The following is a 27,880-nucleotide window of genomic DNA, read 5'->3' as shown; positions in this document are numbered from 1 at the left end:
CATAAAAGATATCTGGAGATTATCCCAATGTGACTGTTTGACAGTGCGTCTTATATCTCTGCCAAAAGTTCTAATAATGTGCTTCGGAAATGGTGAAAACCACGAAAAGTGGGAGTTTGTTTAAACAGAGTGGGCCTGTTTTCCATTGCGTGTTAAATGTTTGTGATGTTGGAATCGCAATAAAAATAACTACAGCGTGTACACAATTGTCTTTTTCTAATCTGAAATATTGACTCACTATACCCCTAGCAATTTTATAAATTTGTGCATTTTTTTCCCCCCAAGCTGATACTTTCTGGCTTTCAAAGAGTTACGCAACCAATACCTTTTTGAGAACGGTTAAGCATTTATTGTTGACATAGAAGTGACCGTTCCGGTTGCTGTATGTTCTTGCACTCTGAAGAACTGTACGTCAAGCAATTGATTGCACCGTTTAATGTTTTTTAATGTGGTGTTTAGTGTTCAATAGATAATTATTGCAGGATGCATTAAGATTAGTTTATTGTTGGCTGTCTGACCTCTCTTAAGTGATGATATGTGTTCTCCTTATATTCTTACAAAGGAATTGACTTAAAGGAAACTGGTTACCATAGCAGAAAATGATCTGTTAACCAAACAGCAAAGTGAACACCAAATTATAATGCTGACTGGGTACATGCTCATGCATCTATTAAATAAATGTTTTAATATACAACACATGTAGGCTAATAACTGCCAAATACATATTCTCTACTAAGTGGCTTAAACAGCTAGTGCCCAATGTGCATTAATTTGCAGTGCTGGGTTAAACATGTCCAACAGTTAAGACTTCATAGATCAGAATGAGACTGCTGTTACTAGGTGAGGGCTACAGTCAAGGATGATAATGTGAAGTATGGGGATTTTTCACCCTTATCTAATCTAGTATTGAAAGTGCCTTATTTTTAAATACATTATAGAGACACTAAAGGTAGTCAGACCACTTAATCTCAGCGAAGTCATCTGGCTCTAGTGCACCTGTCTGATCATGCCTTTCCCTAGCGGGGCACACTGGATTGGCTGGCATTATCAACATTGATGGTGGAGTGGCATTGAGGAGCGCAGCATGCCATGGGTTGAAAGGTAAAGAATACTCCGGCAGGAGGGAAACATAGATAGGTAGCAGGAAAAGCATTCAGATTACATAACTGTACAAAGTAGGTTATTTCCAGCCTTGTGGGTGAATGCATATATGTATATACATTTTAACTCTGTTTTCATCTACTCTACCATATGTTGAATATATAACATATTAAATATATAAAAAAAAATCTTGTTTTGTTCCCCTACCCACTCTTGCCCACCATTACAATGTTACACCCACCATCTTGTGGTGGCTTTAAAATCATTTAAACATGTTGACAATGATTGTCCCTTTGCAATTAAAGAAAATCGTACAGACCTATTTGGAAGTGATTCCCAAGCCGAGGTGGCTTTATTTGGTTTAAGGGTGACAGTAATTACACCTTGCTCTGAGCTAACTCTGACGTAGGTATTCAGTGGCAGGCCTCAATCATGATGAAACTCTCCAGTGTCAACATGCCTTCTTGAAGCAATTCTGTTGTAAATATGTAGCTTATTAGATCTTAATGCCAAAAGGGAAACAAAAAACCCTGACAATGCATTGTAATTAGTATTGACAGTAAATGTGTTGAAAATGCTTTGAATTGCAGTGCTTTAATATGTCGCATACATGAAATATAAAAATCTGGGATGCCAGGATAAATAATTATCGGGCTATATGCCCCCCCTCTTTCACATGACGATTGGCAACCTTGCCCTGGGATGCTAGCTGACACATCGTCTGTACATAGGGTGTGGAATAGGCTGATTGCCAATTTATTCACCAAGGTAATGCACTGGAAACATGTTTATACCCCTTGCCAATTCTCCTGGGTGACAGTGCTTTCTGTGAACCTGCAGCATCAACTTGTTATAGAAACAAACACGGCATGGAATTTAGAATACTGGACAAAGGAGATTAAAATGATTTTACTACTTTAAACCCTGGAAAGTAATAATGATGACCTTTTTAACTCTTTTATATACCTGAGTTTTGTTTGGAGTGTCATCGCATTGTGACATTCTGGTTGCCTTGAAACCTCTGCTTTATTTTTTTTTTGCACGGTTTACTTGAACCCATTTACCTCAAGGGAGTACATGCAATATATGCTTGCTTTTTTTTAATATGAAATAAAATGGTTGCATAAATATAAATGATGGCTATCCCCACTGGCAATGTCCTTGTTGATGTTGTTTTTAGAATTCAAGCTTGCTTCAAGGCAAATCGAGAGGCCCATGTATTGTCTTATACCATCCTTGGTTGCACAATACTTTTTACAGAGAGCTTTTCTTTTCTTCTTCTGGGCAGCTGTCATGGGATGACTCGGTTTAGGTCTTACAATGCGTAGAACAGTGGCATACCCTCCAACACTGGTATCCTGTGAATCAGGACATCAGTGGGTGGAGTATAAGTGACAGGCGAGTGATGCAAATTGTGTCTCTGGTGCTGCCCAAAGGGGAAGGACCTGCCTTGAATTGGAGCGGGTCCACTTGAATAACTGGCAGCTTAGCTTGGCATGAATGCATGATAGGCTGCCTGCCAGACAACTGAGGGCAGACCATACAGGGCGTACTATTTCAGTGCCCTGAATATTACACAAGCATGTCTAATGACATGGTCTAGCTATGCTTTTTGGGGGACAGGTCCCAGGTGTTCTTAAAAGTAAGATTTCAGTGAACAAACCTGGGGCATTGGGACAGGAACATAAAGTCAGGACTGTCCTGCCAAAATTGGGACAATTGAAAGGACTACTTTAGTGTAATTCTAGGCTGCAGTGGTAGTGTTGTAATTGAAACCGGTTCTAGAGCCTAGACATCCTTTGTGATACCATCTGTACATAGTGGTTTAATAAGAAGATGGGCTCTCTTTCACTTCTACGATGGTGTGTATCTTTGTGTAACAGTGATATGATATTCTATGTCTTCATCGCCAGTCTCTACAAACAAAGTAAAAAGAGTTGGCAAAAAAAAGGAATGGTGCATTAGAACGACAGAACTTGCCCATCCTTCATCATCCCAACGCATCAGTATAATGTATGCAATGGTGCAGAAAGAAAATAACCGTGTTCTGGGTTCACCACTGTTAAACTTATTTTTATTTGATTATCTTTAGAAAATCTGAACATGTCATTCAACCATTCTAAGCTGTAATGAAGCTACTACATACCTGCTATGCATGGTTTTTATTTAATTTTTCATGAATATTAGAATAGATTCTACACCTCTAGCAATAGAACAGAAGTGCTAATTGTTTTCTTGGGGTATAGTTTTTAATTCCAGTAGCAGAGTAATAATAATACAGTGGATGATGGTCGGTATGATAAAATGTGAGTCATTTTAATAGGAGAGATTACCCATCCCCCAATATTCACACCAATTCTCCCACCTATTTCTCAACCTGTTTGAGAATTTCATCATTTCTTTCATTTTTTTTAATTTTTTACCTTAATCGCACAAACCATTTCTCCAAATAAAAAGCAACACGTTAAATCATATAAATCTATTTAAACTGGGGGGGAAACGCAGAAAATACAAAAGCCACATGTTTCCTCTCAGTACATCAAAAATGGATTTGAGCCTAGATACAGATTGATGATTACTAGTTTCAGATTTTTCTATCCAATAGTAAATCACTTAAAGGATCACTATAGCCAGCTCAATGAAGTGGTCTGGGTGCTAGGTCCCTCAGGTTTTAACCCTTCAGATGAAACTGCTATGTTTACATTGCAGGGTTAATCCAGCCTCTAGTGGCTTTCTTCCTGACAGCCGCTAGAGGCGCTTCTGTGATGCTCAATGCAAAAATCAAATTGAGCACGCATAACGTCCACAGGAAAGCATTGAGAAATGCTTTCCTATGGGCGTTTTTTAAAGCGCTCGGCTCTGGCCAGGCATGCGCATTCGGCTCCACTCGGGAGCTGACGTCTGAGGGGGAGGAGAGGTCACCAGCGCCGAGGGAGCCCGGCGCTGGATAAAGGTAAGTGGCTGAAGGGGTTTTAACCCCTTCAGCCCAGCGATAGGGGGACCCTGAGGGTGGGTGGACCCTAAGGACTCTATAGTGCCAGGAAAATTAGTTTGTTTTCCTGACACTATAATGATCCTTTAAGGATTCATTACAGTTCTTACATGCTTTTTGCTACATACCCATCTTCAACTGTCTTACAGAGTTATACACCAAAATAAATTTACCATGTGAATGGTGAAATTATAGCTTACATCACCAAACTGTGACTAAAGAGCAGTTGGAGATCTATTTTTGTCTAAATTGAAATTTTTGATTTAGTACAATTCACAGTAATAGAACCCTGCAGGCTTTTATGAATTTTAGGTTGTTCACAGCATCTCTATAGTCAACATACTATGGACCGTGTTGTATAAAGCTTGAAATCCTGGCCTCCATTCAGACACAGCAATTACATCAACAGCTGTCTATTATATATTTGCATATTGTAATTCTCGGTACATAAATATTGGAAATCAATGGCTTTATTTACATTCTTGTTTGGTTGTTGATTTTTTTATTTTTTTTATTTTATTTTTCTAATTGGTTACATTGTGTGCTGACCATTTTCACTTCTAATTAACTTCTTAGTGACTGAAGCCTTTTGCTTTGTGTTTGCCTTTGCATGTGAAGTATTTTACAGGTTCCACGGAAAAGGCAATTTAAAACCTGAATAACGTGTAACAGGAACACACAAAATACGTATGACTTTTCATACAGAAATTGAAGACTTTTAAATAATTGTGGATTGGCATGTTAACTCCGATATACATACTTAAAGGGACACTATATTCACCAACACAACTTTAGCTTAATGAAGCCGTTTTGGTGTATATATCATGTCCCTGCAATTTCACTGCTCAACTATCTGCCATTAAGGAATTAAATCACTTTGTTTATACAGCCCTAGACATGCCTCCCTGCATGTGACTTGCACAGCCTTCCTAAACACTTCCTGTAATGAGCCATCTAATGTTTAATTTTTAATTTCTGATCTCCTGCACTGTCACTAGCATGGCTAGACCCTGCAGAGCAGACATCCCAACATGCTCAAAACTCAGTTCAGGGAGGTAGTCACCTAATTTCATGGAGGCCGCTTCACAAGCTACTTGGTGGGAGGACTTTACACACAGTGAAAGTGACAGAGCGTGCATCCTTTTTTTGAAAAATCAGGAAGCGCACGGTGTCATTACTCTCACTTGTGTCATTACTGTCTGTCACTCTGTTTCTCCAGAGCCCAGTGTCTGACATGGCAGGGACAAATTCAGAGCCTAATCTCGGCAGGGGCACTGGTAGTGGGATTATAGAGGCTGTAATTTAGGCGTTAGGGGCTCTAATGTAGGCTTTAGTGTGGAGTATGAGTTATAAATGGGGGGTTAGGAAATGCGGTGGGGGGCAAGTGCTGTATTAGGAAGGTTAGGGGCTTAAGTATGTGGATTGCTGCAATTGGGGAAAGGGGCTGTAGTGTGGGGAATATGGGCTGCAATTGTGGGAGAGGAGCTGTAGTTCGGAGGATATGGGACTGTAGTGCGAGGTAAGGACTCATCAGTGAATGGGGTGCAAAAGGGGAATTAGGGGCGATAGTGGGGGTTTGGGGTGGAAAAGGGGAGTTAGGGGCTGTAGTCTGGGATATAGGCTGCAAGTGTAGGGAATGGAGACTGTAGTGAGAGTGATAGATGCTGTAATAGAAAGGATAGGGGCTGTACTAGGGGAGTTTGGGGCTGAAATTTGGTGGGAAGGGACTGTAGTATCGCCGGCTCTGCACTTCTACAGATTGGTGCCCCCCCTGCTCTTTTACCTGTCATGACAGGGGAGGGGGGCTCCTTGAAGTCCAGTGCGCTGCCAGAATAAGAGTCAGGTAGTCATGTGACACCCGGCACTCCTACGCAGAATGGGAGGGGTGGGGCGCTCCCTGCTATTACAGTGCAGTTCCCTTATGGAGCCGCATTGTAAAATCACAGAAATTATTTTTACATTTTATTTTTTTGCGGTAGAGAGTTCTCTCTCTCTCTCTCTCTCTCTCCCCCTCTCTCTCTACCCCTCTCTCTCCCCCTCCCTCTCTCTCCCCCTCCCCCTCTCTCTCCCCCTCTCTCTCCCCCTCTCTCTCCCTCTCTCTCCCCCTCCCCCTCTCTCTCCCCCTCTCTCTCCCCCTCTCTCTCCCCCTCTCTCTCCCCCTCTCTCTCCCCCTCTCTCTCCCCCTCTCTCTCCCCCTCTCTCTCCCCCTCTCTCTCCCCCTCTCTCTCCCCCTCTCTCTCCCCCTCTCTCTCCCCCTCTCTCTCCCCCTCTCTCTCCCCCTCTCTCTCCCCCTCTCTCTCCCCCTCTCTCTCCCCCTCTCTCTCCCCCTCTCTCTCCCCCCTCTCTCTCCCCCCTCTCTCTCCCCCCTCTCTCTCCCCCCTCTCTCTCCCCCTCTCTCCCTCCCCCTCTCTCCCTCCCCCTCCCTCTCTCCCCCTCCCTCTCTCCCTCTCTCTCCCTCTCCCTCCCCCTCTCCCTCTCCCCTTTGGTTTCATACAGGCTGTGTAAGCCTTGGCTGCAGAAACAAAAAAATTATTTAACTCCTAAAAGCAGTGAGACTGCAGGGGCATAATCTGTACATCAAAATGATGTCATTAAGCGAACATTGTTTTGGTGACTATAGTGTTCCTTTAATATTAACCACTGGGCTAGCCTATTTACTAGAAAGCCTTCTCTAACTGTTTTACATTAATAACCCGGCTCTCACCTGATATGATATGCTCTTTTTTTTTTTTTTTTAAATAACCAGTGTTGCATATTTGAACATCCGTCTCTTCCAACTATTTTTTTCCTTCAAATTGTAATCATCCATTTTTGCTTCCTCAGTTAGCCTATTCCATATATTTATAATTTTCAGTTTGTCCTCTATCATGTCTACTTGTACTTTATCCACATCTATCCAAGGAGTCTTAAGCAACACCACCAGTTGCAATGGTACCTTTACAAGAGTAAATCACTGCCTTCTTGCTTGAGGCCTAAATTAACTTTGTGTGTTATTAACCCCGTAAGGAGTCCGCGGCATGTCCTTATTACATACCCGATCTCCGCCATTCCCCCACTAGGGATCAGTGTTGCTCTCAGTCTGGGGGAACTGCCTGGCAGCCCAGACAATCCCCCCTCATCAAATTAGGCTCTGAAAGAGTGGTCACATGGCCACAATAGGTGTCTGTGTGTCTGCCTGCAGGGGACACATACGTAAGTTCCCGTCGGAAATAACGTTTGGTTATTCCCACGTCTGGGCCTAAAAAACGCAGGGATTGGCTCCCATGTATCACATTTCGTTCACTTGCATTCGCATAAATGTACATTCAAATATCCACCACTAGCATTTTGTCATTCAGCTGTCTTCAGCATGTTCGTACAGTTTTCCAATACAGTCTTCACTAATTAGCTGTATCTATTCGGGCATACGCATGGTCTGTTCATCTCATTTACTCGCAAATTCCATTCACCTATTCCATTCATACGCCTTTGCACGTTTTCGTTAAATACTGGTAAGTTTGTCCACCGTTTGTGACACTTTTTGTTAAAATAAAATCTATTCGTACACTCAATTCGTATCCTAATTCACTTTCACATGTATCCTAATTCTAAAATTCTCTATTAATTAGGGCATCCGGTAACCTACACAAACTACCTGCTCCATTCACATAGCGGAACTCACTTTCCCTTGCTTTGTCATGAATATTGCTTTAACTATGTCACTCTGGTTACTTTCACAACTCCGTCAAAACTTTGAGTTTTGTATTTATAACAATTTCTGTCACGACTAACAGTTCATTTATTTGGTAAGCACGCTCTTCATTTCAAGAGCTCAATATCACGGCTTGGATCACAATACTCGGATCACTATCAGATTTTAATAGCTCACTTAACTAGGTCACATATCAGTCTCCGTTAAACTTGGCTTCCAATCATACACCCTATTCAGAGGATTAATTTCCCCTTTTCACTGACTTCCTAGTTATCTCACACTCTATTAAACCTCCTTCCTCTTAATTCTCACACATACGTTTTACTTTATCCTACTATGTCACGATTTTTAGGCACATCGAATTGCCACATTAAAAATACGGATTGTCGACCTTGTTCCTGACATACAGTATCAGGTACTTGATATTACACTTGTTACGCTTACCTCAATCTCCCAAGGCCTCACTCAGCCTTCTGTCGTTACGTTCATTTCCCTATATAAATAGGGACTTGTCTCTAGTATGGACCAATGTACATGTTCTCTATCACACACATATACTCACGTTTATCTCTAGGAAGCGTAAGTCTATTCAATGCAGTGCGTGTGTCTGTGTTTGTGTCTGTCTCTTCATAAATATACACGTAGACTCGGCTGCCGAGATTTTCGGCCTAACATTGGCATATCCCATTTCGGACGAAAATTACCCCCCCCCAGGTGTATGTTATCTAAACTCCCTATCTGACACATAAGTAGAACTGGTACAGGACAAGCCATGAGCCGCATTCTCTAGTATTTGTAACCCCTCTGTCGCAGCGCGCTTTCTGGCATGTCGCGCTGGGCGGTCATGTGACGTGGGAGCCGTGAAGCTGTTCCAGAGAGCATGCAGCATCACAGGTACAGGGGAGCCGCCTACAGTGCGGGCCGAGGGGCGGACTACCAACTCTGCTTCCTGGCATAGTCCTGCAGCTCCTCGTGGGAACCTGTCCTAGCACTGGGTGACTACCCCACCGGATTTTCCCGGCAGCTGCAACCTCCACTTGGGGGGAGAAAACACCTGTCTATGGGGGAGATGGCAGCGACAGGTGCTAATGAACTGCAACTCCATCATGCTTTCTCACCCTTTAGGCTCACAGAGTATGGGAGTTGCAGTTTTACAACAGCTACCAATGGAAATATATTTTGGTAAATGTACGATTCCCTGATAAAAATAGGTTTTACAAATAACCCTGTATTTTTAAATTTCACTATGGATAAATGTACCTTTCACCCACTGTTAAGCTCATTGCCTGACACAAAGAGAGAGCAGGACTAGAAAATACATGTGTGGGCATAATGATAATGGAAAGGTGCTGGAGAACTACAACTCTAATCATGCTTTATCACCATTTAGGCTCACAGAGCATCATGGGAGTTGCAATTTTACAAAAGCTACCTCTTTGACCCAGTAATAAATTCAGGGTTATTACTTAGCTGTCAATTGTGAGGAAGTGAAAGCGAAATTAAACAGACTTTCTTGTTTAAGGCCAAATTGGCCAAACTTAAAATTGGTTGTTTTTTTTGGTTGTTGTTTCCTTTTCCTAGTTTAGTTATTACGGCCTAAAATATGAAATTCACTGTAAGTTGCTAACAATTAAAAAGACCAATATTAATAAAATTATAGAAAAAACTCTTAAAATCATTTGGGGAAAACCGTTGTTTTCGGCCAAAGGCATCCTGAATTTTCGGTTTCGGCCCAGAATTTTCATTTTTGGTGCATTCCTATATGTAATATTTTTACATAATTTTATTGATTGCAATTTGAGGGACCTGCCTGACAACCCAGGCAGGAAGTCCAGAGAATTTAATTTGCTCGCACTATATTTAACTCTGTAGGTTTCCAAGACACCCTAAAACCTGTACATGGGGTGTACTGTTTTACTCGATAGACTTCGCTAAACACATATTACTTTTCCAAAACTGTAAAACAGATCTCAGTGAAAGTGAAGTTTTTTGCATTTTTCACACACAAATGGCACTTTCACTGATGATATCATTGTTGTGATATGTTTTACTGTTGTGAAACCCTAATATTTGTGTTCAGCGAAGTCTCCCAAGTATAACAGCATCCCCCATGTACAGGTTTTATAGTGTTTTTGAAAGTTACAGGGTCAAATATAAGGCTTGATTTTCTGTTTTTTTCACATTGAAATTTGCCAGTTTGGTTGTTACCTTTTGAGAGCGTTTTTTATCTCAGGAATGAGAATTACCCCCATGATGGCATACCATTTGCAAAAGAAGACAACCCAAGTCATTGTAAATGGGGTATGCTCAGTCATTTTTAGTAGCCACTTAGTCACAAACACTGGTCAAAGTTAGCGTTCATAATTTTTTTTTGGCATTTTTAACACACAAATATTAATGGCCAGTGTTTGTGACTAAGTGGCTACTAAAAAAAGACTGGACATACCCCATATTCAATACCCTGGGTTGTCTACATTAAGAAAAAAATATATATATATGTACATATGAGGTGTGATTCAGAGATTTATGACAGATAACAGTGTTACAATGTCACTATTGATACATTTTAAAATATATATTTTGGGGCGGGGCCGGGCGGCCATGCCGACAGGCTGCAGGTCACTGGAGCTCCTGAGGAATCAGGCTAATTCTGGGGAAAATACACACCTTGTGCTACATGAGAACTCTGGAGGTTCGGGCTAGAGTCCTGGATTGTCCCGGTGTAGCTGGAACACCCGTTACCGGGTGAATCTAGGTCCTGGAGAGACATTCTGGGGCCTGGGGCCTGAGGCCTACACAGCAGGAGAGCGGGGAGGACGGCCGCTGCCTCGCATTCCAATCTGGCTACTACGATAAATTAGCTGGCGTCCTCCCGGTCTCGTTTACCCCCCCTCTGGGCCGGCGGGGGTTATCCCGGTCCCCACCAGGCAAGATGTTGCTAGCACACAGCTACAGGGCGACTAAACGCCGAAGGTAAACAGCTCCCACGCGGCCCCATTAAAATGGCCGACGGCGGGGCAATGACAACTCCACTAGCCTAAACATGGAGAACCCACTATGGCGCATAGAAGCAGAGTTGGGAAGACAATCCTGATCAATGACCACAGACAGGACAGACCTGCATTTCGTCTCTCCACTCACACAGCAGAGGCAACCCTCAGACGAGGGCTCAATGACTGCTCCACCACAGCACGCCTAACCAGCGCTCCCTATCACCGGGGCCAGAGACAAACCAAGGGGGAGTACCCAGAGACAGCATAGCCAAGCATCAACCCTAATACAACGCAGCCCGCACTCGAACACTGTGGCTTGAATGGCGCCGTGCTCACACACACCAGACGCCTGGGAGACCCGGCAATCCGCAACCACGGTGCCCTCTGGCAGGACTTTGGAACTCGGAGGACCTTTTCATTGGGACTATCCCCACACACGGGAATAAAATACCTTCCAACCTCACCCGTATAACTAGACCCCGGCATCCCACGATGACTGGCACCTAAGGCACACATCACGGAACCTGCTGACCGCCTCAAAAGCGGTTACTGCGGCTCCATTTTATAATTAATTAAACAGACTGTAAAGCATCCATGTCATAACCACCGTTATAGGAAATGCTAGTTGGTATTTATGCCTGATGCTGTCGATAACATAGCATACTCTGCTTTGCCTGGTGGTATATTATATTACTTTACTTAAACACTTGATTCAGTTAAGCTTGTTACCATACTATTTTATCATATGTCAGTAAGCCAATCTGTATTTACACCTGCATTTGTAACCTTCCCTGACACATAAGACTGAAGCTCAGAAAAGCATACCTCGGCATACATACTACTTATAAGCAACACCCTTGAGAGTAGCACTCAGTACTGTGTTCACTTACCTAATGTATTCTAATCGATCGTAGTCAGCTGAATATTATCCATGGAAACATACGAATAGCTTGTCTATAACGTAACATTTTAAAAAATGTACCGATATCTCAAAGTCACTAATGTACAATTACTGCGTGTATATCTCCTAATTCTGCCGTTGTGGCATAGTCAAATGTTCTGTAAATCTTTGCACAAAGAAAAATAAAGAATTTAAAAAAAAAAAAAAAAAAAAAAAAAAATATATATATATATATATATATATATATATATATATATATATATATATATATATATATATATATATATATATTATATAGTAACAAATGTCCTACTTGTACTTATAGCCCTGTAACTTGCAAAAAAAAAAAAAAAAAACATGTTAACATTTGGTATTTGTAAACTCAGGACAAAATTTTCAAACTGTGTTTATTGGCGGTTGTAGATGCATAACAGATTTTGGGGGTCAAAGTTAGAAAATAATTTTTTTTTTTTTTTTATCTTTTATCATATTTTATAAAAAAAAGTTATAGCAAATTATATGATATGATGAAAATAATGGTATCTTTAGAAAGACCATTTAATGGCGAGAAAACCTGTATGTAATGTGTGGGTACAGTAAATGAGTAAGCACAAAATTACAGCTAAACACAAACACAGCAGAAATGTAAAAACAGCCCTGGTCCTTAACGATAAGAAAATTGAAAAATGGTCTGGTCATAAAGGGATTAAACTGTAACAAAAACTGCTGAGGCAGAAAGCGGCAGAATGGCTCCCCCTGTCTACCATTCCTTATGTTTGTGATGGCAGGAAATAAATCAATATGTAATACATATACAAGGTGTGATGGGAATTTTCAAGGCAATCTAACTTATATAGACCTAAGGGGCTAAGTTTCTCTAAGCTTTCGCCCATTCTTATAGTTGTCATATTCTCTGTTTTGTAAAAATTAATTATTCAAAGAAAGACTCTATTAACAGCTGGTAATATTTTCTTTGTACTTAAAAACAAAAATACAGCTTGATTAATCTAATTTATTAGATGTATATTTAAAGGGGACCTTCCACTGCACGCAACAAAAAAATCACTGTTTAGTAGACCTACCCAGATGGAAACATGCTTGTATTTAATTATGCATTTTTTTTCATTGAGGTATCTTTAAAAAAAAAAAAAAAATTGCAAAAGCTGCAGATCTCTTGTCTGAAGCCTTTTCAAACCCTCCCTTTCTAACTCCGCCCAGACTTTCTATGGCAATCACACTTCCCATTGCAGCTCAGTGAGAAGTCTTTGCATGGCTGGTGCTCTGGACAATTGCTGCCTCTTGAGTTTAGCTCCACTGAGCTAACCAAACCAGGAAGTAACAGGACATGATGTCTGATTGACAGGGGGTAGGGTGGGATTGTATCCCAGGTTAATTTATAAATGTGATACCATGAGTGATTGGAAGTATTTTGGCATAATTCTTGAACTTGATGGACTTATTGTTTTTGTTTTTTTAAATTCAACCTAGTTTGCTATGTAACTTTTTTAATTTTGACTTTTTTTTTTCCAGCCTACACAGAGGGTAACATTGGACCACTACATGACAATAGACATGGCAGCTCAGTGCAGATACGGAGGAGAAAGGCAGCCGCTGAACCTTACTGGTCCTACTCGGGTATGTAAATCTTTACTGTGACCATTTGAGTGGCAAGTTCATTTACTTAAATATTTGTCTGTTAGGTTGCACTATGCTTATGTCACTTTCTATATCTGTCCTTCATTATATAGAGACACTGCTGCATTTTATACAATGCATAGCGTTTATCTGTCATGTCTGGGGAATAATGCTTTTTGCTAGCTAATGTGCCAGTCTTTTTTTTTCAATTTTCTTGCATTTTACTATTACAAAGTTTCCATCTAAATATTGGCAAGCAAAAAAAAAACTAAAAAAAAAACGTGCATATTGTGCGTTTACACTTCTTTTCCATTAAACATGCTATTTGTTAAACAAAACAGATTTTTTTATTTCTCAATTTTAGTTATTTACTTAGCCAGAGATTGTTTACTTATTAACATATTAACCCGAATTAAGCTGAAATACTCTAACTTCTGCCTTTCAGTTAGGTTTTGTATGTGGTTCAGGGGACCCAGGCCAGTATCAAATTGTTCTAAAACGCGCTGTAGTGGTTACGGTGCTTAAAGCACCGCTTTAAAAGCACAGGTTTCAAATGCACATCACATGTAACAATTGTCTGTAGGTTGAAAGACGCTTTTTAACCCATCATTAAACCCATGGGTCACCGGCCCACCCCCAGTTTCTCAAAAGCCACTGAGGGTGGGTCTGCAATCCCTCACACTTCATCACCGTTCCCATTAACCTAGGCTGCAAGCGACGACCGTGATAATACTATTGTTTACAGTCTGCTTGTTTTTCTGCCTCAGACTGTAAACAGATGAGCAGTTAAATGCATCATTTTAGGGAACTGATCCAAATTGATTTTTTTGTTTGTTTAATGGGCAGTGCTCTAAACCTCACCCTTTTATACTCCATCTCATGTAGTTCTTTGTTCCAGCTTATTTATTTCATTGAAGGTTCACAAAACTACGTGATTGAAATAAAGTAGTGATGAAAGACAGGGTTTTACAGAGGAGACTGGTATGTTGTAGATGTTCTAGATTTTCACATTGGGATACGTGCAGCATAGCAGACTGTTGATAGTCATTTTATATATTTAAAGATGATGAAACGGTTACTCCAAGCTGCTCTAGTAGTTATGAGGTCCCTTGTAATGGAGCAAGCCTTTAGAAATGGTTTACCTTGGTGCCCACCAGACTTCGATGCTCCCTAGTTGTATGGCAACGCACTTCGGACTTATGCCAACCCACAGTGGCAGTCACCATTCATTGACTGAGAGTGTCAGCTGACTGCTTTCAGCCAATGATTGACATTCTGTGCAATGAAAGACTTTGAAAGACATTGAAAACATAAGCTTGCTGATGACTCTCCAGTGGCGCCTCTGGAGGTTGCGTTGCAATCTAGTAGCAGAGGGGTTCAATTCTATATGTGCAGCTGCACAAACACACTTCAGGCAACATGACCATTTTAAATCACCAAGGTGGTTGTGGTACTTGGAGTAACCCTTTAATTATGGTCATTAATTGGGTTTGTAACACTTGACGTAACGTTTGAGCGATTAGTTTGGATCTTCTTGTTTGCAAGACTTACATAGGATTTGCTGTAACTCTTGTCTTGAAGGTGAAAATGGTAAATATTTTTTTTAAAATTAGAAACCAAAAAAACATAAAATCACTGATTTTTTTTTTTTTTTTTTGTAGCTCAGCATCACCTTTTCCACAATCTTTTTTACAACTTTACTACAGTTTACAACTTTCTTTCAGCTACTTTTCTTCCTTTAGTATACCCCATCCCTGTATATATATAAAAGAATGCATCTATATTGCCCCCTCCGTTTTCATTAGAGATACTGACTAAGCACCAACATTGCTTAATCTTGATGAAGTAATTTTGGGGCATAAATACTACCCATGCAGTTGTTCAAAAAAGGGAAAAAAAAATCATAAAGTTGCTCTTGTTGTTTTGCCGTCTCCATGGCGGTTAGTGTCTGTTAAGCACTAAGGGCTTTTGGCATCTGTTTTTAGCATGCAAAGTTTGCCCATAGAGAAGCATCTGTTTGGTGGATAGAGGCGATTACCGTGCATGCGCCATGTGCCAATGCTTCTGATTAGATGAATGTCATTAAGATGGATGACTTCGTTGGAGGATTAAAGTGAACCTGTCATGGCAGCACAGTTTTCTAACCACCTGCCTTGACTCATGTTATACAATAATGTGTTTCTTCTCTTAATATTACTAAAAGTTCATGTTTCATTTATATCTCCTGCTGAGAGCATCAATCATATTTTCAGTGGGAGTTACACTTGCATTAAGACTTGTACCGGTATATACCTGTTTGGGTAGAACAGATTTGCATCCTTTAACAGGTTAAAAGTCCCTATCACTGTGTTGGCTGTGTGTAAATAATACATCATTTGTATCTAATCTCTCTCTCTCCATTCTCATATTACCTACCAAAAGATGCTGCAACAAATCATTGTTCCTCTCCATGCTGCTGGTACTGCTTCCCATTGCAGAAATTGGTTTTCCCTAGGCTGAATTAAAGCAGGAGTGATGCCCAGAGGAGGGTTTCCCTGGTAGCAGACATGCAGAGAATAACCCTCATATCTCTGTGCTGATCGGCACAGGTTTGGCAGATTGTGAGGAGCTGAAAAAGCCTGCTTTTACACCTCTCATTTTTAAGTTTTCCCAGGACCCTAGTCAGGTTGCCAGTGTGGGGCCCTCTCCCCTGGTCTTGGGCTTTGTTTTTTGTCAGTCTGTGAGTTTTGTTTTGAGATGGCTACTGTTTGGTGTGTAGTGGCTGAGCAAGGAAGGGGTGGGGTGTATATGTATGGAGGAGACGGGGACGTGTGTGTGTGTGTGTGTGTGGTGTAGGCTGAGTGTGTCTGTGTGTAGGTGAGTTTGAGTTTGGCCAAGTGTTAAGTGTAGCCGTGTTTGTATTAACCCCTTCTTGTCTACCTCTCCCTTATGATAGTGGAAGGTGTGCTGAATCCCTGGTGGCCCAGTTGGGAAGCATTCTGGTCTGCACGGATATTGGTCTGGTACTTAGTACCCTGCAGCCAGCATTCTACTGCTTCTTAATGACGGTTTATGGCTCAGAGGACTTGGAGGAAGCTCTTAAATTGGACTGCATCTGATGCAGACCTCAACTTTACCTTAATAATGATCTATTGATCTCTCTGCTGGCTAAAGGTGCCCCCTTACAGCTAGAGCTGGAGCTCTAAACCCCTGTCTGAGCCCCTTATGTGTCCACATAGTCTGGATTTGACAGAGGTGCATTACCCATTAGGCGCCCTATTACTGGTTTACTGAATTATTCTGAATGTAAATGTGTCTAACAGTCCATCATTTCATTTGGCAAGAACACGAACACCCAGCTTGCATTTAATAGTCTCCTATGACTATGAAATAAAATCATAATAATGAAGGGCAGCTCGTTTGCTTGCACTTAAGGTCATTTCCAGAATATCTCGTATACACCTCGGTTTTTTCATTAGTAAATGGGTAAATCCAATAGCATTGATCTGTAGGTAATATTTTATACTCCTCTGGTTTTTGGAAGTCACCACATTTCCAGTATCTATTAGCGTAAGAATAAAAAAGTAAAAACAACCTGTCAGCTTTGTAAAAATTAGTTATGCCCTTTTAAAACGGAGCATATATTATAAAAAAAATAGTTATTTTTACTTGTGTGTGCATGTTGGCCCAAGGATTACAGTTGACATGAATCCCAATAAACAAGCAATTTTTTTTAAATCTTTTTTTCTAAAAATAACTATGCAGGCATTTCAATGGAATAATTCCTTAAAGATTTTTGTTTCATTTTTTTACTTATAAAATGTATAAAAATACTTATTTTTGTAGAACCTATATGCGAGAAGTATTTGTTTAGGTTCCTTGACACCATGAAATATCTGGCTAAGCTATATAAGCCAGAACCCACGTATATCACTCCATAGTCTCATCATTATAAAGGGTCTGACTTACCCTTAGTCTAGTACCAGACACTGCCAAAGTAACTATTAACTTATTGAAGATGTGTATTCCTGACACTATAGTTCTAAAACCACCCTTTAGGTGCCGAGCGAGGATTCTTGCGTCTGTACTGCCCCGAGTCTACCCCCTTGGCAGACCTAATCAGAAGTGATGATCTCAGCCAATCACTGACATTAATTCTAATGATCTCAGCCAAGGAGACTGGACAGGGGCGGAGCCATACATCGCCTTAGCCAATTTGCATCTCAGCATAGAGATATATTAAATCCGTGCCTCTCTATGGGGAAATTTCAGCATCTCCATGCAGGGCATTGAGACGATGAACGTAGGTGCTGCACACTGTCCAGCCATGCCCAAAGGAATCACCTCGAGTCTGAGAAGTGGCCACTAGAGGTGTTCCTTGACAATAATGTAAACACAGCCTTTTCTCAGAAAAGTCAAGGTTTACGTTAAAAAGCCTTAAGGCAAAGGCTGTTCTCACTAGAAAAACAAGATTAATTTGTATATATTCTGGTGACTATAGTACCCCTTTCAGTTAGCTGGTAAGTACTGCCTATAGAACAGTACTAAGAACCATTATTTAAACATGTATTTTGTTGTTTAGGTCAGTGCACATATACTTTTAGATTTAGATGTGTACCATCCACACCAGAGAGTTTGCTACACTTCACTGTTAAAATAATACATTTCTAAAATAATAAAATAAATGTGATGTTGAGGTGTTCTACTGGTTTCCATGGTGATTGATTCTTATTTTGCACTTTGTTGCTAAATAGCACCTATTTTTGCCTTGGTAAATCTCCCCTCATTAGTGAGGTTGAAACAAATATGGAAATGAATAAACATGTGTGATTTTTATAGAACATTATTCCCACAGATCGAAAATATATATTGGCTTAAACAATACTTGGGCTGTCATCTATAGCTTGTTAAGAAAAATGATAAGACATACCGTATATACTCGTGTATAAGTCGATCTCATGTATAAGTCGAGGGCAGTTTTGTGACCAACAATTGTGAAATATGCTATGCCTCGTGGATAAGTCGAGGGTAAAACTTGGGGCTATGAAATTCTGTGATTTTTAGAATTATATACACACTCATACAAACACACTCTGCATTATACACACACACACTCATACAAACAATCTGCATTCTACACACACACTTATACAAACACACACACTCTGCATTATATACGCACACACTGTGTGTATATAATGCAGTGTGTGTGTGTGTTTGTATGAGTGTGTGTAGAATGCAGATTGTTTGTATGAGTGTGTGTGTGTATAATGCAGAGTGTGTGTTTGTATGAGTGTGTGTGTGTATAATGCAGAGTGTGTGTTTGTATGAGTGTGTGTGTGTATAATGCAGAGTGTGTTTGTATGAGTGTGTGTGTATATAATGCAGAGTGTGTGTTTGTATGAGTGTGTGTAGAATGCAGATTGTTTGTATGAGTGTGTGTGTATATAATGCAGTGTGTGTTTGTATGAGTGTGTGTAGAATGCAGATTGTTTGTATGAGTGTGTGTGTATATAATGCAGAGTGTGTGTGTATATAATGCAGTGTGTGTTTGTTTGTATGAGTGTGTGTAGAATGCAGATTGTTTGTACGAGTGTGTGTGTATATAATACAGTGTGTGTGTGTTTGTATGAGTGTGTGTAGAATGCAGATTGTTTGTACGAGTGTGTGTGTGTGTATATAATGCAGAGTGTGTGTGTTTGTATAAGTGTGTGTGTAGAATGCAGATTGTTTGTATGAGTGTGTGTGTATATAATGCAGAGTGTGTATTTGTATGAGTGTGTGTAGAATGCAGATTGTGTGTGTGTGTGAGAGAGAGAGAACTGGGTGGGAGGAGGGCATTTTTATTATACATTTTTTATTTTAATATTTTAAGTTTTTTATTTTATTTTAATATATATATCTTTTTTTTTTTTTTTTTAATGTTTGATTTAATTTTCGTCCCCCCTCCCTGCTTGTTAGCTTGCCAGGGAGGGGGGCTCTCACTCCCTGGTGGTCCAGTGTATGGGCTGTGTAGGAGGGGGGGCTGGCAGAGAGCATTAACTTACCTTCCTGCAGCTCCTGTCAGCTCCCTTCTCCTCCGTGCAGCTCCTCTGTCAGCTCCCACTGTAAGTCTCGCGAGAGCCGCGGACCCCGCGGCTCTCGCGAGACTTACAGTGGGAGCTGACAGAGGAGCTGCACGGAGGAGAAGGGAGCTGACAGGAGCTGCAGGAAGGTAAGTTAATGCTCTCTGCCAGCCCCCCAACAGGACCGCCGGGCTTCTAATGAGCCCGGCGGTCCTTGTCTGTATTATGGCAATGTAAGTTGCCATAATACAGACATTAACTCGAGTATAAGTCGAGTGAGGGTTTTTCAGCACAAAAAATGTGCTGAAAAACTCGACTTATACTCGAGTATATACGGTAAGAATAACCATTCTTTGTAACATCGTTATAAAATTTTCCGCAGAACCCGCACACTTTCTTTAAATTCGAAAAATATATATTTTTAAGGCAAGTTTTATCTCTGAATTATGAGGGTCTGCGAGTCTTTTTAATGTTCACAACCGCATATTTTAAGTATTCTGCCCATTTTAAAAATTATTTGAATTTAATAAATGACAAATAATAGTCTATTAATTCTTTCATCTACGTAATGTATTTTTCTGCTTGAGCCTTACAGCTTATTCCATTGTATTCGACAAAAGGTGTTGGATAACATTTAAAAAAAAAAAAAAAAAATCTTTTAGATTTTATATTGGGGTAATTTTAAAAGATCAGATAGTCAGTTTTTAAAGTATTTGTGTGTTTTTTTTTCTTTTTGCGATTTTTGCATGAATCTATTATTATTTAGTTATAGAAATATAGTATTATCTTTACAAAAACTTTTAATTATCAGTTTTGTGTAGTTTTCCAAAACATTTTAAGTTTAGAGATGGACCAAGTAGGCTATTTGTTTAGGATATGGAAAACCCAATGATTAATACACTCTGGAACATATTTTTATTGCAGAGACAGTTTGCGAAAGGGCTTGCGTCGGATAGGAAGCCTAGTAAGGTTTCATAGTTTCGGCACAGTCAAATCCTTCTGTACCCCAGTACACTGAGCCAGTCACTGAATAGCAGAATTATAGCTATCTTGTCCTATCTTACATTATCCAGCTGTTTAACTTCCAGACAGAAATTGAAGCCAGAGACATTGTTCTATATAAAGAATGTCCTCTTAACAGTCCGTGGGAACGAAAGAAGACAGCCAAGTGTCATCTGCATAAGCATGGAAAAGAGTCTCCTCTTCAAAACAAAATCCCTGCGAGGGAGGAAATGCACATCGGAGCTTGGTCGGTTATTGCATAATGCTTGTTAAGGCTTTCCTATATAGATTGAGTTAAGCCCATCTAAAATTCTCACCCTATATCACGCTCTGTATCCAACATCAACTTGTTCTATGAATCACTTTATGACACCAAATCATTGAATGATGTTAGAGCAACATGGAAACCTACATTTAAAAACCACACAGCATTAAATCCATTCCATTAAAAAAAAACCCTGCCCCAGAGCAATACTCGTTACAAAGCTGTAATATTAAAGGGATTCTCCATTATTATTTTTTTTTAAAACAATTTAGTAGACACCTCCCCTCTCCCCCCCCCCCCCCCCCCCCCCTGCATAGAGAACATGCATGTATTTCTTTGAGCATAAATAAAAAAAAGCTGCAGACCATCTGCTACATTTGTTGTATTATCAAACATTGGACTACTGGTTCGGGACAGTCTCAGGCCTGGGTTATCGTATTCTGGCTAACCTTTACGAAGACAAGCTCAAAGAGAAATGGCTCAGTTGGACATGGTTGTCCCTCCAAAAAAACATTGAGTTCTTCTCCAGCATATTCCACATACAACGATGAAACCAAGCAAGTAGTTACAAAAACCTGTTTCATTGCAGATACCAGGGCATATTTGGACCAGGTGGCTCATCAGGCAGGGGTTATTCAACCTAGAAAATAAGCAGATCTGTGTTCTAAGTTTAGCTGTCTTGTCCAGGGCTTGCAGGGCAAGATCTATTCAACGTCCATGTGCAGAACAGCATTAGGGATCATTAAGGATGGAAAGTTGGAGGCTTGGCTATGATCTTTTGGAATATAAAGCACCCACCAGCATGAGACTAAAAGCATTTGACTTGGTCTTACCCTTACCTTCCCAACACATGCACCGATATCTGGGGAAGCAAGCGTAAAGGAGCTTGGTTAAACTACTGTGTCAGGATATTGCACATGGTGATACAAGTAAGTGCTTCTTTGTCATATGTAGAAGTTTTATATCTTGGATGGCCAAGGCCCCATAATGGCAGTTTTCTTTTTATCAGGAGGCAATTGTTAATCGTTGACCGCTAATGACAAATGCACTAGCAATTGTAATTTTACATTACATGTACTGACAGACACTGATGTTGGCAATCTTGCATGATTTTTCCATAGGGGGACCTCAAGCCTTTCCATGCATGTTCAAGATTAAAATGTGAGATTGAGGTATGAGCGGTGAGGCACTGAAGGACAAGCTATTTGATTTATTGTCCATTATCACTTCTCTCTTGCGCTCCAGTTTGGTTTGAAAGATGAAAATGTTGATGCATGCAAGATTGCCTGGGTGCACATAGGAAACTGCAGCACAGGTATAAATTACAGAGTCCAAGAGCAATTAAATTCACGCTATGTGGTGTGCATGGGAGTTTCACAGAGCTCCACGGTAAATTCATGTGAGCTTTATCACAGTGCTATGCAGCATGAAAGAACATTAGAATGTAGAATATACATTGTATTGTTCTGATGTTTCACCACACTATACAATTTGAAGTTTTAGAAACCCCCCCCCCCCCCCTTTGGACATTGCTGAACTACTAATCCCTTGACTGTCTGGCAACGTACTGCTTCAGAGAACTATGGGAGCTGTAGGCCATCAACATCTGGGTGGTCTCCATTTGAGATCCGTGTCTTGGAACCAGAAGACAGTGGTAAGAGAGACCGATGTTGTTCAAAAAGGGAATAGTTCCTTTAACTCCTTAAGGACCAAACTTCTGGAATAAACGGGAATCATGACATGTCACACATGTCATGTGTCCTTAAGGGGTTAAATGAGGACAGCTGGAAGGTATTTCTGGTTCCCAAACTTAAAGAAATCTGCATGTTTTTGTTCGGAAGTCAATTTCATAATTAATCGTATGACTTAACAAACAAAATATGTATTTACCTTAAAATTCCCTGTTGAACCTTTGCATTGTTTATGTTAAACCTTTGCTCTTTACTATCACACTGATAACTTTTCAGCTTAGAAATGCATGCGATTTTAAAAATTAAGTCTTGACAAAATGAGAATTTTACACTTGGGCAGACCACGCTACCCAGAGGCCGACTTCCAGTTTTCATGAATTTAAATTTTAATAACACATGCCAAACAGGGATTGTTTTACACTAATGCATAACATTTGCAGTTTTGAAGAGCGCTCTGGTACCCAAGGAAAATTCAGTGAAAACCAATTTGTCTGGGAGACGGCCACTTAAATATTGTTAATTGAAAGAGGCAGTCAGTATAAATGGCAGAGACCAGATAACAATTCTGAACATGTTAAGTTGTTTAATTAAAAAATGGATATTGCTCGGCAAAGTATTTGGATTTTTTTTTTAACCCTTTCTGAAACTATGATAGATCACGACTGTAAAGGATTTTGGATTTGATGAACACTGGTCTTAAAAAGATTTAAAAGGGCTCATCCTCTAGAAAGCATGCTCATTGAGCAGGGCCCTCCACCTCTCTGTTCCTGTACGTCCAGTTGTCTGGCTAGAATTACATGTCTGTTAGTTCACCCATTGTACAGCGCTACGGAATCTGATGGCGCTATATAAATAATAAAATAAAGCTGAATCGAACAGAGGAGAACAAATAGCCCAAGACAAAAAATACTATTTCAGTCTGTACAAAGGAATTTTTTTTAGATCTTTTGGTGCTTTCTTATTCAGCTTATTTTCTAATCCACTTTATCCTTGTCCAGCCTGATGGGCATTTGTGTTTTGATTTTGGTTTTAGTCTTATTTTGTTAGTGTAACGGCACCCCCAGGCATAACAGGGTTAATCGTTTAGTCGATCTTCCCCTTCCAGAGATACAGGCACAGCTACTGTAGAACACCAAACTCCCGAACCGAATACAAGGGAATGGTCCATACTCCGCAACTGCATACAAAATAGCACTCCAAACTCCCGAACCGGAACCTCACGAATAGCTGCTAGCAGACGAACAGGAAAAGCATCCAAGCGGCTTACACTCCTGGCAATCAGTCTCTAACAGCATACAGTAAATCCCCCCCCAAAGACGAGACAGAGCTCCGTCAAGCAGTGGTCTGGTTTATTGTGGGCTACCTGCCCGGTATTTATGCAGGTCTTCCACCTGGTGGACACTCCCCTAGGGGACCAGATGGAAGACTGGGACACAAATGGTAAAATAACCAATCACAGGCATACAGCGTTAAAACATTACAATCCCTCCCCTCTATCCTGGAGATAATTGGGAAGTAATCCAATTATCTCTAAGGACAGAGGCAAAAACTCCATTAACCATGTGGTTACAGTAAAACACTAAAATATAATAAAATACATAATGTTGCAAATAATGAATAAAACATATACATTCTACCTATCCCCAGATAGCTTAGATCTGAGCGTACATTACCGAATGGTGCTCAGATCACATACATACAGTTCAATCGCCATGGAGCCAAAGTCTTTCCCATAGTCTTTCGTTATACGAATAGGCTCCATGGCATGGCTATCTGGGGTGATGCTGTTCATACGGATAAACTACCGAATGAACAGGCAGTCGTTTAAATGACCGAAGGCAGAAGTAGGGAGGCTGACGGTTTAGCGGTGTTGGTGCCAATAAGTGTCCGTTTCTAGTTCCATAGTTTGGGCGCTGAACACCGCTGGCCGTTCGGGACTTTAAAAATGGCCGCCGCCACGTGTTCAGCAAACGAACAAAGGCCACCCAGTATTCGTCAATTAAGCTGCGGTTAACCGCAGCTTCTGGGAGGCAAATTGCCGACACACTCCAGCTCCCAGGTGGTCCAGTCATTTGTGCGTTAGGTCGGTAGATTGAATCTACCGACTGCCGGGCAGAAAGGCACGAACAAGCCTTTTCTGCAGGCGAAAGGAAGACTTTTAAACATGGGGCCATAGTCCAGAGGCAACAAGCGGGCAACCAGGCTTCTCCAATGCAATGTGGCGAGATTGTTCTCGTCAGTTTTTTTTTTTTTTTTTTTCCTCCAGTTGATTAGTCCACATTTGGCGTATGTGGATGTTTTTTTTTTTGTTGTTTTGTTTTTTTTAGAAAGAGCACTCTAAGGGAGATCATTTTTATCAGACGCTCTTGCTCCTTATCACCACTCTTTTCCTACAAACATCCATCTTCAGCTACTGGCTGATGAATTCATGCCACTAGTATAGTCTTGCATATATTCAAGAGTAGAAAATGGGGATCTTGGAAGGGGGGGGGGGGGGGAGTTTTTTGAAAATATCGCTAGAGGTGTAGACTGGAGAGGGGCAAATTGATAATTTTTCCAAAAAGCGATTTTAATCTTAAATCTGCAAATTCACCGGGAATGCCTGGTTTTCTTTTATTAAAACGCTTTCCACTATTCTGCTGACCCTCAAGATGTTACATGTTGCAACGTGTCTTTGCTTTCTTTGAGTATTCCATGTGGAAGCCACCATTGTCATCATCCTATCAATCTGAACATCTTAGAATGAAACACAAACTGTAAAATAAGAGATTATTTTCTATTCTACGGGTCACTTTATTTTGCAGTGAGCTTCAATCGGTATCTTGCACAGGAAGGTCTAGTGCTCCCTATAGTCCCTGCTGTGAATAGATATGACTAGAGAAATCAAAGTTTGGTTTGTTTTGTTCAACGTTTGATCCCTTCCTGGATACATGAACTGACACCGGGGCATTTAACATAGTTTTATTTTATTTTTTTGTTTTATTTTTTTTTGAATAAGACAATTGCCTGGTTTCATTCTCTAGTCTCTAAGCGAAGTGTGGCGAGTTTAAAGGTGAGGTCCCGCTGTGTATTATTATTTTTATAGCTTAAGAACTGAATTCTAGTATATAACGGAATAAAGTAAACAAAATTAGCTCACTGTGAAAAATATCTATTTTCATGCAATGTATAATGACTAGAATAAAATAAAAATGTATTACAACATATTTTTTTATGTTTTTATTAACCATAGTCTGTGCAGTGTTTTTTATTCCTGTCAATGCTATAATTTTTAGCACAGCCACATCAAAACCGACCTTGGTTTTCTCCCAAGTTATCCTACCTAGGTGTTATACGTGTCAATATTGGGTGGTATGATAATAATAGACCTGCTATTTCCAGGGTTACTCAAAGCATCATGACCACTGCAATTATTTGAAGAGGTCATGGTGCATGGAGTCTGTATGTGCAGCATTTTGCTATAAAACACTGCACATAGTTTAATCTCTCTTCTGTAACTCCATCTCAGCGTCATTGGGGTGTCATCAGATGGCCCGGAATGTCAATACTGTGCAAATTTCATTGGGCAGACCGTCAATTTTTAGCTGTGAGCATTCAGCTGATGCTCTCAGCCACAGAATGGCGATGGAAATGCGTCAGCAGACCAGATCAGGAATGTGCTGTGTAATTGTAAACATATATGCTAGTTTGTATCATCCCAAAATGTGGTTTATAATTGCAAAATGCTAAAATGTTTTATTTAATCTACCAGTGTTTACTGCAAGCATTCTAAGCACCTAAACCACTTTAGCTTGCTGAAATGCTTTATGGATGAGTTGTGTTTTTTTAAATTTTATTTTATTTTTTATTTTTTTTATATAAAAAGTGCAGATTTCAATAGAAGTTGGCCCTTTAAAAAAAAATAAAAAATATCCTTGTTACATCCCGTGGCTGTCAATCAGATAACAGGTCCTGTTACTTCCTGGTTTGGCTAGTTTAGTGGAGCTAAACTCAAGAGGCAGCAATTACCCAGAGCACCTGCCTTGCAAATACTTCTCATTGAGCCACATTGAAAAGTCTATGATTGGACAGCCACAGAAAGTCTGAGTGGGGCTATAAGGGGAGGACTTGCAAAGACCAGATCTGCAGCTGTTGTAAATTGTTTTTACATATCCCATTGAAAAACATAATATATTTTTAATTGGGCAATGGTGTGTTTTCCTTTAACTTAATTATTAGTATTATACTTGTGGATCTCAGGGCTTGCCATGTCCATTTTAATATGTAGTGCATCCCAGAAAAAAACAACAAAAAAAGCTATATACTTATATAGAACTGATTTAGTCATACAGCTCTTTCACAGACTTCCTAACCATTTTCAGGTTTCTTGTTTCTTTTTTCTTTTTTTTTCTTTTTAAATCTCTGTTTATTGAGTTTAAGCAGTTGTAAAAACAAGAAACTGAAGGCATGCAGGCCACGTTGTGTATAAATGTATCAATAAGACATATATATATATATATATATATATATATATATATATATATATATATATATTATATATGTTAAGTTACTGTGTCAACTATTTAACAGTTGCTAACGTATGGTCCAAAACCGCCATTTGAAGGTCAGTAGTATAGTAACATAGGTAGGTTGCACCCCAGTATTAGCTACTACTTGATTTTCCATTTGTGGCATCAATTAAGTCAGTGCAATGCGAGAAGTTCAGTCACTGATCATAAAAAAGAGGCCTATTCGAGAGGATAGTGGACATAGAGATAGTGTAGAAATAGACAAAGAGAAAATAAACAAGAATGGTTCCTGTACATGGGTGGCAGAGCGCCCCCCACAAGCCCCTCATGTCTCCGGTCTATTCAAGCATTATAAACGCGCCACATAAGCAAACCATGGTTGCCAGGCCTCAGTTTGTTTGGAACCCATCCCCAGCAGAGAAGCATGCAGCGCCTCGGTTGCCTGGATGTCCTCCACCCTGCGCAGCCAGGCTTTTTTTGTGGGAATATCAGTCGTCTTTCAAACAGGAATCAGAGCCTTAGCTGCATTTAGCAAGTGGCGTAGGACGGATTTCTTGTGTACCGAAATAGGTTTCTAAGACATATGTAGCAGAGCGGGCTCCCCCAACCACTCAACTGAATCCCTAAGAATGTCAGTCACCTCGTCCCTCACCATTTCTCAAAACGGGACAATTTCCAGACACTCCCACCACAGATGCCACATCGTGCCTCTATCAGCATGCCATCTCCAGCATGTGGGCGGCACACTAGGAAAACTCCTGTTGAAGAGGACCAGCGTCCTATACCAGAGTGATATTATTTTACTGGTACTGTGAGCTTATAGAGCTCTTGTGTTGCCACACCAGCACCTTCTCCCACTGTGTAGCTGAGAAAGATTTACTTATCCTGTCTTCCCACGGCCTTCGGAACGTATTGTTCATGGGGGCCAGTTCCAACTAGAAGGTGTTGATAAAGAATCGAAGCGGCTTTCTCAAGCCCCGAAGCCCAAAAGCAAAGCTCCTCAAACCATGTGAGGCTCCTATGCAGCTTATCTTTCTATGGTAATGTACATATATAG

The 27,880-nt window shown here is 40.4% G+C and overlaps 1 protein-coding gene across 3 annotated transcripts in view; it reads left to right on the top strand.

Moving 5' to 3' along the window:
* Nucleotides 1–27,880, top strand: part of PTPRG (protein tyrosine phosphatase receptor type G) — a 486,380-nt gene that overhangs the window by 81,923 nt on the left and 376,577 nt on the right. For all 3 annotated transcript variants that reach the window (XM_063426859.1, XM_063426861.1, XM_063426860.1), the window contains exon 2: nt 13,209–13,313. In XM_063426859.1, coding sequence (XP_063282929.1) covers nt 13,209–13,313 — 105 coding nt within the window. The remainder of the gene's footprint in view (nt 1–13,208; nt 13,314–27,880) is intronic.

Source organism: Pelobates fuscus, chromosome 7 (genome assembly GCF_036172605.1).
Source record: "Pelobates fuscus isolate aPelFus1 chromosome 7, aPelFus1.pri, whole genome shotgun sequence".
In the NCBI taxonomy this organism is placed as follows: domain Eukaryota; kingdom Metazoa; phylum Chordata; class Amphibia; order Anura; family Pelobatidae; genus Pelobates; species Pelobates fuscus.
This window is presented reverse-complemented; position numbering and strand designations above follow the sequence as displayed.